The 19,159-nt window shown below is 40.0% G+C and overlaps 1 protein-coding gene across 2 annotated transcripts in view; it reads left to right on the top strand.

The window, feature by feature from the left end:
* The window catches only part of ZCCHC14 (zinc finger CCHC-type containing 14), a 60,917-nt gene that overhangs the window by 14,169 nt on the left and 27,589 nt on the right, over window positions 1-19,159 (top strand). For both annotated transcript variants that reach the window (XM_015600540.2, XM_006926743.3), the window contains exon 2: window positions 10,611-10,734. In XM_015600540.2, the coding sequence (XP_015456026.1) occupies window positions 10,611-10,734 (124 nt within the window). The remainder of the gene's footprint in view (window positions 1-10,610; window positions 10,735-19,159) is intronic.

The raw sequence follows: 19,159 nt of genomic DNA, 5'->3' as shown, positions 1-19,159 counted from the left end.
ATAAAAGATTTGGTCCCTGACTCTGAGCAGCTTTGCTTTTGTTCATAGCAGGCACCCATTCAGGACTCAGGAAGTGGAATTATTGTATGTAGTGGCTCCTATAGAAATAAACCCAAGGGCCTATTTTACTGATGCTTTCTGGACCAGCGATGCTTTTCACTCATTTCTTTTTTTTCAGCGCCTGATTTCCACTGTTGGATGCGTAAATGTTCTGTAACTGAACTTAGATTGTGGCTAGTACCCCACGGGGATCACGAAGCAACCATTTTAATGTGCTAACAGCTCTGAATGGTTCTTCTCAGGCAGTTGAATATTATAGCAGGAACCACAATGGTCATTGTAATGTAGTTTACTGATTACGATTAGATACTGAGCCAGTTTCTCAAAGAAAACTTCAATATTTAAACATCTGTCCAAAATATACACAATAACAATATTGTATATAGGGTGCACTTAATGTCAGAAGTCTTGGAGGTTAAACTAACATACATGAATGCCTCATCTGCTGTCCCTTTGGATGCGATGTGCATGGGATGAAATTCCACCTGAAATTGCATGAGAAAGAGGAGTAATTACAGCCTCTGCACCTGAATTTGTTTTCACTGTTAACCATTTTTGATAATCGCACAGTCACATAATTTAAGTTTTTCTTGAAGGAGTAGGAACTGCCTTCCTGAATGTGTTGTTTAATATTCAAACACAGTGTTTGACTTCAGACTTTAAGGTTGGGCTGGTTGTTCCCATATGGCTATGCTTTTTAAACTTCTGCTTTTAAAAATGCTTCTTGATGTTCCCTTGCTGTCACTTGTGTGTCCTTACTACTAACATTGTACCTTTCTCCAGCAACCATTGATTTCTTTAGGCTCCCCCTTTCCCCACCTTAAATTTGCTATTTTTTGCTCTGCTCTAGGAGAATACACCTAAGCCCGTTGGAACTGTGTTAAAATAAAGCTCTGAATCAGAAGTAGGATAGTGTAGCTGTTCACACGAAAGCCTTTCTTGCTACCCTCCGATCCTCCTCAGGTCACTGACCTGGATAACTGTGGCGGTTTATTGAGCACCAGCTTTGTGACAGACTCCGTAAGAGCCACTTTCCAGGAACTAGACACTTAATCCTGTAACAACCTTAGGAAGTTGACTAAGATGCTGTTTTAACCCCATTTTATGGGTTTGCATAGCTTAGTAATTATTGTCTTTAGTCAACCCAGGGCTCTTGCTACAAACCTGTGTGGTTCTACACTGCAGTTTCTGGAGCTGTGATTCTGGACATTTTCAGAGCTATTTGTACCTAGGCATGAACCCCCCCTTCCCAGGTTTTGGTTTAATTGGCCTGTTCTAGGGTGTGCTGGAATCTGAATTTCTAAAAACTTCTCAGGTTTGCACAGTTAGGGCTGGGCACTCCTGGTAGAAGCTACACTATTCTGCAGGCTGCTTATAGTCAGTCATATTGTTGCAGCTCATCTAGTTAAGTCCTTGGTACATTTTGCTGAGATTTTTGAGCATTAATATCTCTCTCTCTCTCTCTCTCTCTCTCTTTTAATGAGTAAAGCTTTAGGGTAAGAAATATTAAAAGGAATGTTTTCATGTGGAAAACGGTTTTTGGTTAGCATTGGCTTTAACTTGGCCTAAGTCAGCAAATAGTTTTCACTATTAAACTATCTATTTTCTTCTGGTTTTTAGAGACACGTAATTACTATTTTAGTAAAATGCTTACAGAATCATTCTTTTTGATTTTATGCATTTTTTTCCCATCAATTTAAAAGTATTTAACAGATGTTATTCTTTCCTGTGTAGGGATAGGTTACTTAGAATACAAATTGAAAAATGGCCGTGGACACCTTAGAGTCCACGTTCTTACTTGAGGGTACCTTGTTTTGCTGCTGCCTTGGCTGTCATAAGCTTCGGCCAGGAAAGTCTTTCTGCCCGTTTCTTCTTGCCTTGGAGCTCCATCCTTTCTGTTCCTGTGCCTGGAAGGCCCACCCTGCAGTTCTTGGCTTGGCTGGCTCCTTCTCCAGTTAGCATTCAGCTCTGCTATTCTTTCTGGACCACCAGGAATCGTGCCCCTTTCCTTACTTTCTCTGAAATTGTCTCATTTGTTTTCCCATGAGGCCAGCATCTCTCATACCTTATGGATGCTGCTCAGCACCTCCGACAGCTCCTCCACTGCATCCAGCTTGGTAGAGAGATGGTGGATAGTCATCAAGTGATGAGCAATTTCAGGTTTAGAAGTTGCTTCTATTTTACTTTTTTTATTGCACATATCTTATGACAGGGTTCTTACATTTAGACTTAATATCTTTACATTTTTTCCCCTAATTCTAATTCTAATTTTTCCTTGCAGAAAAATTGGAAAACAAAAATTTTTTTTTTAAATTGTCCAGAGACAAGTTACTATTAACATTATGGTGCATTTTCTTCTTCTTCTTCTTCTTTTTTTTTTTAACACCTATTTGTGTATACACACACTGGACACATTATAAGTTCTACCTTCTTTCAAAACAGGCTCAGAAACAGACCAAATGGATGGTTACCAATGGACAGGAGATGGGAGGACGGGTGAAATTGTCAATAATATTGAGATAAGTTTGCATGGTAACAAATAATTAGTGTCTTGATTATATTATAAGATATAAAAACGTCAAATCACTGTATCGTACACCTGAAACTAATATAACTAATATATACCAATATAGTACTTAAATTAAAAAATATTTAAAATAAAAATAAATGACCCAGAAACAAAATTCTACCTTGTTTCACTTATCTTTGAGCATTCTGCTTGTCTTAATGTTTTCTGAAATTATTTTTAAAAGGCTGTAAAATATGTAGTCATATAGATGTAAATTTATTTAAATATTAATCTTGCTGGATATTAATGTTGTTCATATTTTTGCTCTTTTAAAGCTAGGATGAATCTCCTTGCACACGAACTTTTGTATCACTGCTTGTATTTTTAGGATAGAGTCCTCCCAGCAGGATTAGTGGGTCCAGAGGTACAGATGTAATGAAAGTTTGTTACATGTGCCTAATTGCTGTCCAAACAATTGAGCGGATTAGCACTTGCTATTTGGGGATGCGATTGCTTTACTTACAACATTTGAGCATTGACTCTTAAGGATATTTTTTCTAACTAGTTAAAATAATCTTCAAGTGGTTGCCTGCTAATTTTAGAATAGGTGATCACTTGTCATGGTAGAGTCCATTTTTAAGTGGAATGTCTATTTAGAGCACTGGTCCCGAACCTTTTTGGTACCAGGGGTCAGTGCTCCTATAAGAATCAAATGCCTGATGATCTGAGGTGGAGCTGAGGCCGTGAAGCGAGCAGTGGGGAGTGGCTGCAAATATAGATGAAGCTTCGTTCACCTGCTCACTGCTCACTTCCTGCTGTGTTGCCCGGTTCCTAGTAGGCCAGGGACTGATACTGGTCTGTGGCCTGGGCATTGGGGATCCCTGATTTAGAGGAGAAGGTAGCTACTTCCACCTCACCTCTCCCCCACCCCAAATTGCAGAGAAGGAGACATAGAAACTGATGTAGCTGTCTGGAGCTAATCCCCAGACGTGTGTCACTAGTGCCTTTTTGTATGTGTGCTCCACTGCAGAGCAGGGACAGTTGAGTCAGCAGGGAGATTGAGCCTCACAGAAGATATTCTCTGCCAGGACCTCAAGGGTACTGTCCCCTCCAGGTGTTTTCACAGAACTTGTCTCTGTTAGGACACTTGAGCCTATTTAATTGCCATCCCAACTAGGCTGGGAAACACCACAGTAATAATAACAAATAACATTTTATTGAATACTGACTGTTTTTCCAGCATACTAACTACTTTAAATGCATTTTTTTAAATTCTCACAAAAATTCTATGAGGTAGGTATCATTATTACCACTTTGCAGTGGAGGAAACAACCTGAGCAAGGTGAAGTATTGGGCACAGTCACAGCCACAGGGACTGTGTTGCTGCTAGAACCAGAGCCACTGCCACCACAATCAGGCTGTGATCTCCTTGGATTTAATCTATGCCATATCATAAACCTCTGTATCTATAGGACTGCTCTCCATTGGCCATATGACCTGAAACATTAGTCATTGTTTGTGAAGAATGATTACAGCGAGGATTACATGGATTCATATGTATATAAGCGTCTGGGATGAATGATAAGAACTATACAAAATGGTTATAATACTGTTATTTTTTCATTATGTTATTCTCCATGGCCTCTTACAAAGTGTTCACATCTTAGGGATTTAGTGTGCACCTTGCTTTTTAAACTTACCTCATATCTTAACAGTCTTTTCATGTCAAAACCTAGCATTCTCACTCTCCCTTCTACGTACAACTGCCTGGTATTCCAAGCATGTAGATGTATCTTTTTACTTAACTAGTCCTATATTAATAGCATATAATTGTTTCCAGTCTTTTGCTAATAGGTACACCATAGTACTTCACTATAGTAGAAACCTTGTATAGATGTCATTTTGGATGTGTTTGAGTGTATCCGAAGGTAGATTTTGGAACTTTTAACTTCATGCATAAGGGGAAGGCATGCATTGTTTTTTGTAGGAGTTTCCAAGTGATTCTGAAGAGAGCCTCACCACTGAGAACCATTGTCTTGTTAATAAACGGGCTGTCCTGCCTACTGCATCCCCTTCAATTTATTACCAGTGATTCACTTAGTTACAGCACAACTAGGACATTTAAACTTTGGTTTTTCAGGATAATAACCATTGCTTTACTTGGTTTTCCTTAAAAACTCCTACGTCACTTAGATGTAGAACATTTGAATGCATGGTGCATGCTTTGCCCTCTTCCATACGTTGTGAGAGCACACATGTCAAGGATAAGTTTTGGGGTCCATCTTCAAGAACCTAGTGGGTAGGGAAAATAAATCTGCATGCCCTTCCATTTAGAGTTAAGTGCTTCATTTGTTTTAGAGCAATTGCATTGGTGGGGAGTCATGATTAGGGAAGGCCTGTAGACTTTGTCTGATTTGGGCTGAGTTTTAGGGGGTTCTGTTTAGAAAGGAGGTTGTTTTTTGCTTAAGTTGACTTCTAAGGCTTCTAGTAGAGAAAAGGAATTATGTGAGGGTAGGGTTTCTCAGCTTCAGTACTGTTGAGGTTTTGGCCAGATAATTCTTTTGTTTTGGGGCCTGCCCAGTGCGCTGTAGGATGTTTAGCAGTATCCGTAACCTCCACCAAGATGATGCCAGTAAAGTCCCTGCCCCCAGTTATGACAACCAAAAATGTCTCCAGACATGGTCATATGTCCCCTGTTGGGCAAAATTGCCCCCACTTGAGAACTATAAACTCACAAGCACTACTAACACCACTGTAGGTTTCTACTTGCTTTCATAATGGCAGCAAATGCTACCATTATGTGGAAGTAAAACTAAGTGTTAGGGGATAGTGGGAAATAAGACTTTATAAGTAAAATAAGGATAGACATCTGGAAGAGTTCTAAAAATTAGGTGAAGTAGTTCGAACTTGAAGCAGTAGATGGTAAGGTATTTGTAGACATCCAACGGATGCTTTTTTCCCCCCCCCCTCATGAAAAGCACTTGATCTCTAAAGTCACTAGAGGATTTTCCTATTAGGGTTCATTTTTATAAGCCAGTGCTTATGTTAACATTATTCAGATAAAAAGTGAGGAGGGCACTGTCAGTCGCAGTACTTTCGATATGGTGGTCTTTTGGCATTTTGGTCCAGAAGGGAACACCTGTCACCACGTCCTGATCTCAGGGCACTCTGGCGTATCAGCTTGTCTGCTTCGCAGTACCCTCCTCCCATCCACAGCTTGCTGGCCAACCCTACCATAGCCCCCGCACTCCTAGAGGCCACAAGGAAGATCACAGCTTTACTTCCGCTAGCCTCTAATGGGAACTGTAGCATTTGTTGTTATTATGAAAGCGGGTAGAAACTCATGATGTTAACAGTGCTTGTGACTTGTCACCAACAAAAATCAGATGTTTTCATATTGCAATGGATGAGGCATCTTAAGATATCCTTTGTTTTCATCGCTATGTCAGATTCCATGACACTCGCTTGCTAAATGTGTTGAAGAAAATTTGTTTAAGACTTTGATAACTTTTTGGTATAATTGACTTTACTTGCAATCCTGTATATTTTATGGGTTTAATACATATTTCTGGGAAGGGTCAGTAGGCTTCATCAAACAGCTACAGGTGTTTTTGTTTTGTTTTTCCACAGAGAAAGTTAAAACCCCAGCTCTGGTGCCTATTGCCATTTTTCTGAGCTGTTTGAAATGCCTGTTAGTGGTGCGAAGTGAGGCTTTTGGAGACCCAGGCCTCCAGTCAGCTCATCTCTTGCAGGCAGTTACATAATGCATACGTAATGCATACGTTAGCATTCCCATTCAGATGACTGTGAATGATCTTCAATGAAATAGATTTTAACAATTAAGACTCTTCTAAAAACTGTGGTTCTGGTCCATGAATATTAAAGATGAGTTTTAAACACAAAGCTTTAAAGCAGTTTTGTGTAGTGTTAGAACTCTCATCAGTTGTCATGGACTGTGGGAAATCCTTAAAAGTGTAAATATATGAGGGAGAGAATTAGCAGGAGTCATGCTGTCCAACACGTGTTTCTTCTCTATGCTGATGCTTTATATGGTTTGTCATCTTCACATCTTACCCTTGGAAAGAGTCTTTTGAATTCATCTGATCTAATTGTCTACACACACCTTTTTACGTCCCACCTAAAAGAAAGTTGTTCAGCTTGTGAATGTTCTGATCATGGTGAGCTCCTTTATCTTGAAATACTCTTGCAGCATCGGCACCCTCTGGGAGCTGGTGAGAAATGCAGAGTCTCAGGCCTTCTGAATTAGAATCACCGTTTTAACAAGATCTGGAGGCATTTTGTACATTAAAGTTTGGATGCAGAGACCGAGTCTCTTTAAATAGCTATAACAGTTAGAGGGTTAACTCTCAGAGGAGCCAGGCATGAACTCTGATTCCAGCTGGTGGGACTTTAGCCCATTACTAGTCTAAGGTATGTGGCAAATGTTAGACCAAAATCACTTTCCCAGTAGAAATACAGAATGGAGTGTGTGCCTCATCACTAGTAGCACACTTCAGAGTCACATTTTATTCATGGCTATAGCTTTGTAAGTCCTGTAGTAGATCTGGCGAAATATTCTGATTGTGTAGTACATTATTTAGACTGCAGAAATTTTACTTTGAGATAGAGGTCCTTTTTTTTTGTTAGTTGAATCCTGAATTTCATTAAAATTTGGTGGTCACAGTCATGTATTTTACATATACTTATTAAGTGCCTATTTTGTGCCAAGCACTGTTTGAAGTGCACAGCATACACAGAGTACAAAACAGACAAAATGTCCCTGTCTGACTGAGCTTTGAGAAGTCCTTGCTAAGAAGTTGACATTCATGATGGCTTTGAGAAGGCCATTCCAGGCAGGGTGAAGGCTCTGGGCAGAACCTGGCTGCTGAGTCCATCCCTGGTGGCTGCAGTGATTGAGCAGAGCAGAGAAGTGGGAGATATCAGAGAGATGACAGGAGCCAGGCCCTTGTAGCTAGCTCATCAGAGAAGCTGGCTGCGAAGATGCAAAGAATGATTACTGAGTGTTCACTTAGTAATAAAGCAAGGAGCTTGCATAAAAAAGGACTTTGAACTTAATGGAAACCATCCGTCAAGGTTGAGTTGGGATCTGTCGTTGGAGAGCATTTTCTCATTGCCTTCTTTGCAGTAGCAGAGGGCTGCATTTGGAACTGATCAAGTCTTCATTCTCGTGCACATCAAGCTGATGACTGGAGCTCTGCTGTGAGCGTGAGTCAGAGAGCATCTGAGTTGAACTGCGTAGGTCACATGAGCAAATTAACTTAACCAAAAATAACCCCAAAAACAGCATTTCTGGGAAATGCAAGTGAAGACAGCTTTCAATGTAAACAAAGGAGCAAAGTAAAGATAAAGGCTTGGTTGGAAAAAGTGAACGTTTGAAAAAGTAAGAAATACTTCGGGGAAAAAATACTGAGGAAAACAAATATATTTTTTTTTCTGGTGGTTCTAATTTTAAAGAATTTTAACACATTTCATGAGGGTAACTCGGAGGTTCTACCTTTCTCTTAGGAGCATGGCAGATGGACCTATACTCTAGCTTTTCCTGTTAATCTGCTGAAGGAACTCCTCCACACACTGGGTTTCCTCTTGGTCTTTGCTGAGAACTAACAAGATGATGGGTGCAGTCAAAACCCTGGACGTGGCAGTGATCCACGACCTGCCTGCAGTTAGAATCACCTGGGGAGCTAAATGTACAGAACAGAAAACCACAGTCAGTGTCCCAGCCCTACTCCAGAAGTCGTGATTTAATGGGTGTGTGGGACTTGGAATTGGCTTATGTTCTTCCAGTGCCTCGGGGCTTCCGGTGCAGCCCAGGTTGAGAACCACCCTTTCAGTCCAACTCTCCATATTTTACAAGCTGTGTTCTCCTGGCCATAGAGTCAAACATCATGACTGTAGTGTATTCTTCCTCTACTCAGCCCTTTGCTCCCTCTCCCCTTCTCCCTGCAGGCTGAGTGTCTGGAGGCTGGTTTTCTGTTTGTGGCTGTTGGAGATGTTTTAGGGTGGGCAAGTATGTGTGTACGTGTGCTCAGGGCAGGAGAGGTTTGTCGCTAGTCCAGACAACTCAGCCTCTTAGGGCCAGGACTTAGAATTACCAGGGTAGCTAAGAGAACATGGGGGTTCATATGAGTCAGGCCAAATAGGATAGAATCTGCTGTGGTTATATTTATTTTGTAGTTAAAAATATTCACCTCCTGAGTTGTTTCCTATAGTAATATTTACTATTGAAACAAAATCTTGCTTTTGGAGTTATTACTGTAGTTATTATCTTTTTTAATAGGAAAGAAGTTCATTTCTGGAGTACTCTGACCTAAGTTATTTAACATTTTAACTGTCTTGATAACATCTTGGTAAATTATCAAAAGAATTGATTTTTTGGAGGAGTACTGGATGGGTGGGATTATTTCATTGAGTTATATTAACTTCCGGATTACCTAGGTTTGTGATGAGTTCCTTTTCTTGTGCTGGGTCTCTTGCGTAGTACAGGGCCTGCCAGTCCTGTGCTGTGTATGCACGATGAGACTTCTCTGCACAAAGCCCAGAAGACCTTACTGCTCAAGTGGCTTTGACAAAGGTAGAAGTAGAGAGCGCTTGCGTATGTGGTGTGTTGTCCTCCTGCAGTTCTCTGTGAATGATTGGATGTCGCTATTTAATGCGGTAAATGCTAGCTCCGCCCTGCAGGAGTGGCGACCATCTCCGTCGTCCTCTCTCCTAACCCTGCCTCTGCCTCCCCCTGTCCTCCCACCAGGCCTTTATGTGGGTGAAGGGGCGTGTGCTTGCAGTGCACTTACAGATTCTTTTGATCAGCTCCCACCTGCTCTCCAGGGAATGAAGTAAACTAGTGAAAACAAAGGCCAGAGAGCTTAGGGGGTTACATACGTGTCTCAAGTTGAACCCGTATCAGAATCAGGACCAAAAGTCATCCTTCCTTTCCTCCAAGTGATTCCCCCTTTATTTGTGTAGCATACTGTTCTACTTGTGAAAAGTCATGTCTCTCTTGATAAACTTTAACATCTTAACTTTCTTCTACTGTCCTTTGAAATTTTGACATATATTCAGTTGTGACTCTGAAGAAGTTAAAGCATTGGTCATTCTTTTTCTTCTAAATCCTACGTCTTAAATATATTTTGGCTATAAAACTTTCAAATACAAAATTGTTATTAAGGGAAAACAAAAGTTATTGCATTTTCCTCCCCCCATCCAAGAAAGTCTCCTCTCTGCTCCTGAGGTCACTATGGTTAGGAGTTTGCCTTATCCTTCTGGGCCCCTTTCTGTTTATTTACATACAGACACATTCACTTTAATCTGAAGAAAAGGAGGAGGGGCTGAAATGATATTCTGACTTGTTTTTAATCTTCCTGTATGTCGAAGATCTTTCATGGTTGTTTTATGACTATCACAGTCCATGTGTCGATGCACTCTCATTTAGTTTGGTGTCTTTCAGCAGCTATTTAAGATGTTTTAAGCTTTTTACTATTAGAAATGCTGCTGCAGTGAGCATCCCCCAATCCCCTCTCACGCATTTTTTTTACATGTAAGTGCTTTGTATGATGAAGTCCTAGAAATGGAATTGTGATATAATTTCAGAATATGCTTTTGTAAAATGTACCCTCAACTAGATCCAGTTGTGTTCTGTTCTTTACTGTTGTTTGCAGAGCATTTTATGATTTATTTAAGATTCGTAGGACAGCGTTAAGTCTTGGGTTAATTTTATAGGTTCTTTCTCAGATATAGATAGTCATGACAATTTCGCCGACAGTTTTATCCAGTCGAGGGAATCATGGACACAAGACATAAATTCTTGTGTTTGCTTAAAGTTATCTAGGCCATTTTTAAATTTCAATGGTGAGTAGTAGATTGGTGAAATTTTCGTCTTTTGTAGGAAGTCCTTATTACTACACTAGTAATGTTTTATAGAAAAAATTTGAAAGTACAGTAAACATAAATGACTTCTAAATAATGAAAATTATTCCATATGAACCAAACAGAAGAAAATAATATGGTTATATTTTTATACCTTCAGGTCAATCCACGAACCGAGACCCCCGTCACCAGTGTCAGTAATAGTTTGGAGAATGCACTGCGTACATCAGCACATTCCACTGAGGAGTCTCTGCCCAAAAGGACTGTAGGAAAACACTCCAAAGGTGAGTCTGTCCGCCCGCAGGGTTGAAAGGAAGGAGATGCACTGCAATGTGGAGGGGAGATCCTGAGATGATGTTTGGTTCAGTGCTTTCAGGTCTTTTGTAAATGCTCATCAAAATTCATATCGTTTTTCTAAATTTTGTAAGTAATACATAAACATATCTTGGCTGTAAAAATTTCAAATATTGATGTTTATTAAAAGGGGAAAAAAATGAAAGTTTTATACCCTTCTCCTTGCTTCACGCCAAAATAAGTCCAAATTCTAGAGCATCACTATCCTGAAGAACTTTCTACCATAATGGAATGGTCTATATCTGCTCTAACTTGGTGGTTATCAGCCACATGGGCCTTTTGAGCACTTGAAAGGTGGCTTATGCAACTAAGGACCTGAAATTTTATTTTTACACTTGATCTTAGCCAAATGGCTGAGAAGCAATGAAATTTTATTTTTATTTCATTACAGTCGCAATTGGAGTAGCCTAGTGTGGACCATGGCTGCCATATGAGCAGTGTAGCTCTGGGCATGATGGAGGGCACATTTCAGACAAAGCTATGAGTTCCTTGATTCTCATATGCTTGACTTTGTGCAGCTAGTTGGACAGTCACAGTCAGCTTGCCATATAATTGGCGAGCTGTGTGGAGGTGTGGGAGACTTTCCAGGAGGAGAGTGAAGGTGATGTGTAGAACCAGGTGGGGCTCAGAGTAAACCCCAAGTATGTAGTCATCGGGAGGGCCAGGGCAACCTTGACTCAGTCATCGTGAGACCCTGGAGTATTCGAGGTTGGCTGGTCCCTCACTCAGGCATCCTTCGTTCTCCCTTTTGTTTGTCTCTCCTAGAATTGAGCTGTGCCACAGTGGGAGCCACACCTGCTTGTTCTGTGTGTTTTTCCTTCTCTGTCTCCCTCATATCTCAGGCACAGGGCTTTGTACCTCACAGATGCTTAATAAACACTTTGTTTTTAAAATAAAGCCCTGTCTGACAAAATTATAGAGAGCCACCCATCCCTGACTTCAGTTGTATGTTGGATATATGTGTGTCCTAATGGCTGTGCTCATGTTTATGTATACATAACCATGTTATGGTATTCAAACAGTCCTCATAGTGGCCTTGGGAGCACAGTCAGCTCATGTTATATAATCTGCTCAGGGACCATCATTCTTAGGACACAGCAAGGCCTCAACTCCCAGGATGAGTAGTTGTCACTCAGTCATAGGAACTTTCTCCTGCTAAAACTGCTCTTGTAATTTTAACTTCTACATGTCATCCAGGGAACAGTGCCTCTGATGGACTGTTGGCTCCTTTTGTCTCCAAACTATCCATCTTGGAACCTGTACCCTGCCTTCCTGATCTGTAGGCCTGGCTTCTTTTTCACCACAGTGCTTTTTCCTCGAGACATAATTATCAAGACCCCTCACTCCTGTATTTTAATATAATTGCAGAAAATGTGGCTATTATCTCTTTCATTCTCTTGTATATGTATATTAGTACCCAGAGAAAGAGCGATGAGCCAGCTTTAGCATCAGCTGGGCCAAAACATCATTAATTATCTATTCTTCATTCATGGTCATAGGGAATAATAGTTTCTTCCGTCCAGAAATTGGCAAGCAAATTAACTTAGTTTTATTAGTCACACTTCTCATGATACTCTGTTAGGTCTAGGTTATTGCTCTTTTGAAAGTCCAAAGTCACTCTTAAGTGTTATTACTATAAAGTTTTCTCACTGTCTTTTCTGTAACGCACTTGTGATTTGGTTTGTCTCTGCTTATTTGGAAATCTTCACTGATATAATTTAACTTATAAAAAAGGTCAGACTTTTCCATTTCTTTTGTATAAAAGCTCAGAGAACAGCAGTAAGGACAATCTGAAACCCTGACTGTTCTGATCAGGCCATGTTCCAAGCTTGTTACCTAGACTAACCTACATAAGCTTCCTAAGAGCTCTGGGGGCTCAGTTATACCTGTTTAATTCTAACAACAATCCAACGAAGATTATTGCCCGCATTTTACAGATGGGAGAACTGAGTCACAGTTAAGTAATATTCCTAAGGAAAGCTGGGATTCCAGCCCAGAACTAATGCTCCTAACCACTTGTGTAAGATTGAAAAGAATAGAAAAGGCAAATCAAGGTAGCAGTGCTTAAAAGTACACATTAAAAAGTGAAAGCGTTACCTTTTTCCTATACTGTTTGTTCTAAAGATTTTCAAGTACAGGAGTGGAGAGAACAGTGCAGTAGTTGCCCACATCTGGCTTCAGCCACAGATATTGGTCATGTGTTCCTTTGGGGCCTTGAGTTACCCAGGAATGCTGTGTAGGACCATCTCGTACACCGGGAGAGCTCCAAGTCTTCCCAGACTCAATCACTTGTATTTTTTATTTATCGAAACTTAGGGAAACAGTGATAATGTACACGGTGAGGTGGAAATTACTTTTAATAATACTATAAGTGAAAGAAGTTATCTAACTTTGTTCTCTGGACTTTGAATAGTTATTTTTTAAAATCTGTGAGACAGTTTCATTGAACTTAATTAAACTGCAGATTATCTACTAGAAGTTCTAAAACTTTTATGTCTCAGGACCCCTTTGCATTCTTAAAAATTGATTCCAAAGAGCTTTTATTTATGTGGATTATATTTACCATATTGCAAATTAAAACTTTTTTTTTTTTTTTTTACCTAAATAAATGCTTTTTGTTGTGTGCCACTAAGGTTTTTTTTGTTTGTCATGCAGCATTATGGCGATGAAAGATGACTTAAAAGTCTTGTACTTTTGGTAAAACAAAACCTAACTAATAGAAGTAGAACATGAATTCTGATAAGGCAGAAATTACAATAAAACCTGCATTCTAAAATACCAGTAGTATATTATTTTTCTTGGGTTGTATTGGGGATTCTAATGTGCATTTGGAATTGAGAAGCCTTGATAATTTAAATTTCTCTATTCTTTATTAAACATTTTATTACGAACACTTTCAAACACAAAGAATTTTATAGTGAATACCACCTGGATTTCACAGTTCCATTTTACTTTACTTTCTTCTCCCTTTTCTGCCCATCTTTCCATCCATCAAGACATTGCATTTTTTAATACATTTCATGTGATTTTCAACTTCTTCTGTCTGGCTTATTTCGCTTAGCATGATTATCTCGAGTTCCATCCATGTTGTCGCAAATGGCTGTATTTCATCTCTTCTTATGGCTGAGTAATACTCTATTGAATATATGTACCACAGCTTCTTTAGCCAGTCATCTATCGTAGGACACTTCGGTTGTTTCTGTGTCCTGGCCATTGTGAATAATGCTGCTATTTAGTACATTTCAAAGTAAGTTGTTAACCATTGGCGTAGTTCTCCCGACATGCCATGTGTCATCACGTGTGTGATCGTGTACATGTGCCACACGCCCACAGCCCAGCTCCAGGAAGAGGAGTGGGTACTACATGACCCTTAGTCCTTGCACCCTGACTGTAACACCCTCCTCTCTGAAGGTGATGAATGACTTCTTGGGTGACAAGTTGGCTCTTCACCTGGAATTTGTGATAATCCCACCCCATACTTCGTGTCTCCTCCCCCCTTCTTCTGTTTTTATTATTTTTTTATTATTTTAATTATTATTATTATTATTTATGCCTACAGCACCTGGTCTTCCTAGATGGTCTCCTATCTAAGTATTAACCAGGCCCAATCCTGCTTATCTTCCGAGATCAGACATCAAGCTTGTTCAGGGTGGCATGGCTGTAGACCATGGACCGTGGCTCCACTGGGGCACGATCCAGGACCTTCTGTGTGTAAAGCAGACGTGCTAACTGCTACACTATGGAACCATATCCGTTTTTTTTCTGTTTTTAAATTGTGGAACATCAGACCTAGACAAGCATTGATGTGGCGTGCTGGTTTCACAGGTCTCCTGACAACATGCTGGCGTGGTTTTCCTCAAGCATTTCTGTCAACTTCTGTTTCCTTTGCAATTCTCTCTTCTGCCCCTTAAATGTCAGTGCACTCCAGGCTCTTTCCTGGTCCCCCACTTAACACTGTCTGAGCAGTCTCTGAGCCTGTGCTAAAGCCACTGTCAATTTGTTGATGACTTCAGATCTATGAGTCCAGCTGAGACCCTTCTCTGGGACCCCAAATCCCTGTGAACCTCTTGGTCTTCGAGTATTTACACATAGGTGGTTTACTGGTACCTTAGTCAGTATGCCTAGAATGCAACCATTACTTTCATTGCCACCCCCTAAAATGAGTTTCCAATATTCATGGATCGATACCAGCATTCAGGTACTTGGAACAAAATCTGGAAATCCATGGCAGCTCCCTCTCTCTCTAAAGGGGTCTCAGCCCTCATAGTCCTAGCATGTCTGGCCCTATAGGGTTGTCATGGTTTCTTCTTCCCATCACTGGGCCAGCATCCTAGTTCAGGCCTTTGTCTTCTCTGCCACCTGTAGGTTCTCCTCTCCAGCCTCTTTGGTGAGCAGAGTCCTATCCAGCATGTTGGATCACGGTCCCCCAGTTTAGGAAGTCTGTCAGCAGCACTGATGGCAGCAACTAGTGTCATACAGCACTGACTACCATCAGGTGCTGCCCTGCAGTTTGCATGTGTTTACCTAGTTGATGCTACAAGCCTACGAAGTGGGAACCATCATTCCTTTTGTTCAGGGATTAAATAACTGCCCAGAGTCACTGAGCTGGAAAGTGTCACATTTCAGACTGAGGCCATCTGACTGCAGAGACCATGGGTTTACCTTGACCTATAGCGAAGCCCGAGTTTCCTTATGTGCCCTTTCTATGCCCTTGCCTCCTTGTGACCTTTTCTCTCCTCTCTGCTTGGGTCTCCTGTTACTCCTCTCTTTGAGTTCCTGACTCCCACCGCAACTAAACTTACTCAGACACCATGCGTTGTCATACCTGGGCCTAGGTCACTGTGTCCCTCTGCCCAGATGGGCCAGCCCTTCCCTTTGAGGTCTAGCTTAAGTATTACTTCTTTGAATTCTGTAATTTTTATATCACTTATGGCTGGTACTGCACCTACTACATACTAATGCTGAAAAACAGTGTTTGCCTCAGTACATAAATGAGTGAAATTCTTCAGGGCCCTAAATCAAGTATCTTATCACTAACCACTCAAATGGAATATGTGTGTGTTCATTTCCTGTTTTTACTACTTTGGAAATGTGTTTTATCAGTTTTGTGTTTTCTTTGTCATGCACTGCTTTTGTTTCTATTTTTGGAGAACTAACAAATCAAATTAATGCAAGATAGCTAGATGATTTAAAAAATCAAAGAAAAATAATTTCTGGAGTTCTTAAATATAACATGATTTATGTCCTAAAAAGATGTAAAAAAGAAGGATCAGTTTAATCAGTGTAGTAGTGAATGTTCACATTTTAACAACAGAAAGAAGCAATGCTTCTAAAAATTATCCTCATTAACACAGACAACTAAATGAAAGTGAGAAAGTTGATATTTTAGGAACATTATTATTCAGCTGAGACTTTTAAGAATACAGTTTTTCAATTTTTAAATGAAAACCAAATTTCAGCAATAAGATTTTAAAGCAGGTAGCATCTTAAATGTTATTCTGGTTCAGCTTCTTTATTTCAAGTATGAAGACTTTGAGTTCTGTTGTACAGAATTTAGGAGAAGGAGGTGTATGTGCTAGAAAATGATTGAAAAATTTTTTTCTCAGTTATAAATAATATGTTTATTATGATTTTAGCATAATTTCAATAATTTTTGAAGTAGTTTCTTGTTATTGCGCATATAGAATTAAACTAATAAAGATACATAGAAATCAAATAAAAGACCTATTTGGCAGAAAACTACCAACCATCCAGTTTTTTCTAGAAGACTTTAGAAAGGGAAAATGTTTCAAAAGAGCGGCTCATTCTTGGAACATATTAAAGCCATTGTTTATAGGTGTCTTATAAGTACTGATGTGACAGTTGGATTCTGTAAATTATTTGAAGATACTTGGTAGTGAAGGTCATCCTTAGGCTGTGGCAGTTTTCATGAGGAGCTCTCTGGGCCGAAATGAAGAAAATGTGTTCTTGGTCCTGGCTTTGGCACCTGCTGGCTGTGTGGCCTCTGGGTCAGTCATTGTCCTAAATCATCTTTGACTTTTTGCTAGCCCCTGCTCCCATGTGGTTCCCCTCTCCTGCTTCAAGCATTTTCGGATGCGTGCCAGGACTTTTATGCAACATATCTGTACTTTCTTTTCTAACAAATTTCCATCCCTCTTGTTACGTTAGTGTATTGATTTTAAATTAGGTATTGATTCAGTTATTAAACTGGTAGTTTAATGCAGTTATACATGTTATTGAAGACTCTGTGATCTAACCCGTAAGATTCGAGAATTTCTGTTGTGCATCTTGAATGAGAAAAGAAGTTTGAACAAACAAAATTCTTAAAGGAAAAAGCACATTGTCCTTTTCTTTCTCATTTCCACATGAGAGAGCAGGCTGGTCTAGCCTCATGTCCCATTGTCCCAGCTCTATCTTCTCTACACAGATGTGCCTATACAGACTAGACCCCAGCCCTGTTTCTCTGCATTCCCCAAGTTTCTGACCATTTAGGAGTGCCTGCTTTTCCCAGTCCGCCTTTTAGGGCACTGCTCCTGGCCGCGACTGTCTGATCTCCAGCCAGACAGAAGGTGCCCTTTCAGTCTGTGAGTCTCTTCACTTGATGCAGATCCCATCTTTGTAGTCACTTTTTGCTCTCTTCTGTCCTGTCAGGCAATGGATTGATATCTAGCCCCTCAAATTTACACAGGTTTGCTTGCACTTTTCGGAAAGTTGTAGGACTCCCTTTGTGACAGTTAGATGACAGAGTCTGTAGGACTGACCCAGCGAGGTGAGAGAGAAATGAGCATCACTTTATCTACCAGTAGACTTTAAGTGGATTGTAAACATACTTTTATGCATATAGGCATACACTTTAAAATTATGAAACCACATTACAGAAATTTGGGGAAAGAGGCACTCATAATTCCACTACCAAATAATTATTTCTATCATTTTTGATAATTTATTTTTAGTCTGTTTTCCTTTTGTATTTCATACAACTGTAATCATGTTACACATGTAATTTATAATTTTTCAGTTTATTTTATGAGTTTTTATGATTTTGTTTTTATAATAATGGTCTTTAATATAGCACCAAAATTGAGAGCTTGCTTAAACATCTTGGAGCCTAATTAAAGATCCCATAACCCTGCTCCCCACATTAGCCATTGTCCCTACTGCTGTCTGCTGCAGAAAATCATTCCACCAGTGCCCTCCTATGCTTCCGTTCCAGCAGGCTCCCCTTCTCCCGTCTTCAGAGCCCTGTATGACGATGGGTGTTATTTTCAGGGAGGGCAGTGTGGGGAGAATTTCACTGTGAGTGAAACAGCAGAACTTTTAAACCATTTATTTGGTCTGGAGCTGTCCCAGCTGTGAAAGCTGCTGCAGCAGCTGCCTGCACATGAGGTGGTGGTGCCAGCTTAGCTGACACAAAGCACCATGTCTAGGTTGGTCAACAATTTTGTAGAGGTCTCACAAACATTTCAGTCCTGGAGTTCAAAATGCCTTATTTGAAAACAGCTGAATAATGTTCATCTGCTCCTCACATTTTCCTGCCCAGATATGAGTCACTTCCCGCTTTCAGTCCAGATGAGGTTTTTTCTTTTTACTTTTTTTCATAAATCCTAATATTATTCAGTCCTGGGACATTTAGGTACACATTGGTGTTTTGTGGCTAGGGAGAATACTGACTACGTGTTTCTGTTCTCATTGACTTTATATATTCTATTGTTTAAAAAAGTAAGAGATCTGGATTACAGTGATGTCATTGTGGGTAAGTTTTTAAAAATACTGGTTGGGAAAACACAAAAGCTGTTTATTTGCTGACTGTCTAACTAAGGAAGTCAGACAGGAAAGTGAGTAGTTTCACTGAGTGAAAATAGGGAGGTGTACAACCTCCAAATGTAGTGTTTTCTTTGTTTTGCCAGAAAGGAAACAAACAATCTTATTCTTTTTAGGGTAATTCCTTCCTGTAAGGTGCTATTTTAAACTTAAGATACTCTAAATTGAATGGGTTCTGGTATCTCCCAAGATGCATATTGACCCTAATGTAACTTTACAAAATTAAGGAGGTTAATGAGAGAATAATTTAGCAGGTGAAGGGTCTTTTCCCCATTGGACCAAAACCTGTATTGAGTATAAGAACCCATCTATCTTGTTCACTGCTCTATTCCCAGCCCCTAGAAGAAGGCCTGGTCCACAGCAGGAACTTCATAAGACATATTGGTGAATGAATAATTGTTGGTTTAGAGCAGCTTGGCAAATTTTTTTCTGCAAAGATCCAAATAGTAAATATTTTTGGCTTTGGGAGGCATACGATGGCTCTGCTGTTGTGGGGTGGAAAGCAGCCATTAACGATATGTAAGCAATTGGTGT

This window comes from Pteropus alecto, unplaced genomic scaffold, assembly GCF_000325575.1.
Source record: "Pteropus alecto unplaced genomic scaffold, ASM32557v1 scaffold7, whole genome shotgun sequence".
NCBI classification, from domain to species: Eukaryota; Metazoa; Chordata; class Mammalia; order Chiroptera; family Pteropodidae; genus Pteropus; species Pteropus alecto.
Note: the sequence above shows the minus strand (reverse complement) of the source record. Positions and strands in the feature narration are given on the sequence as shown.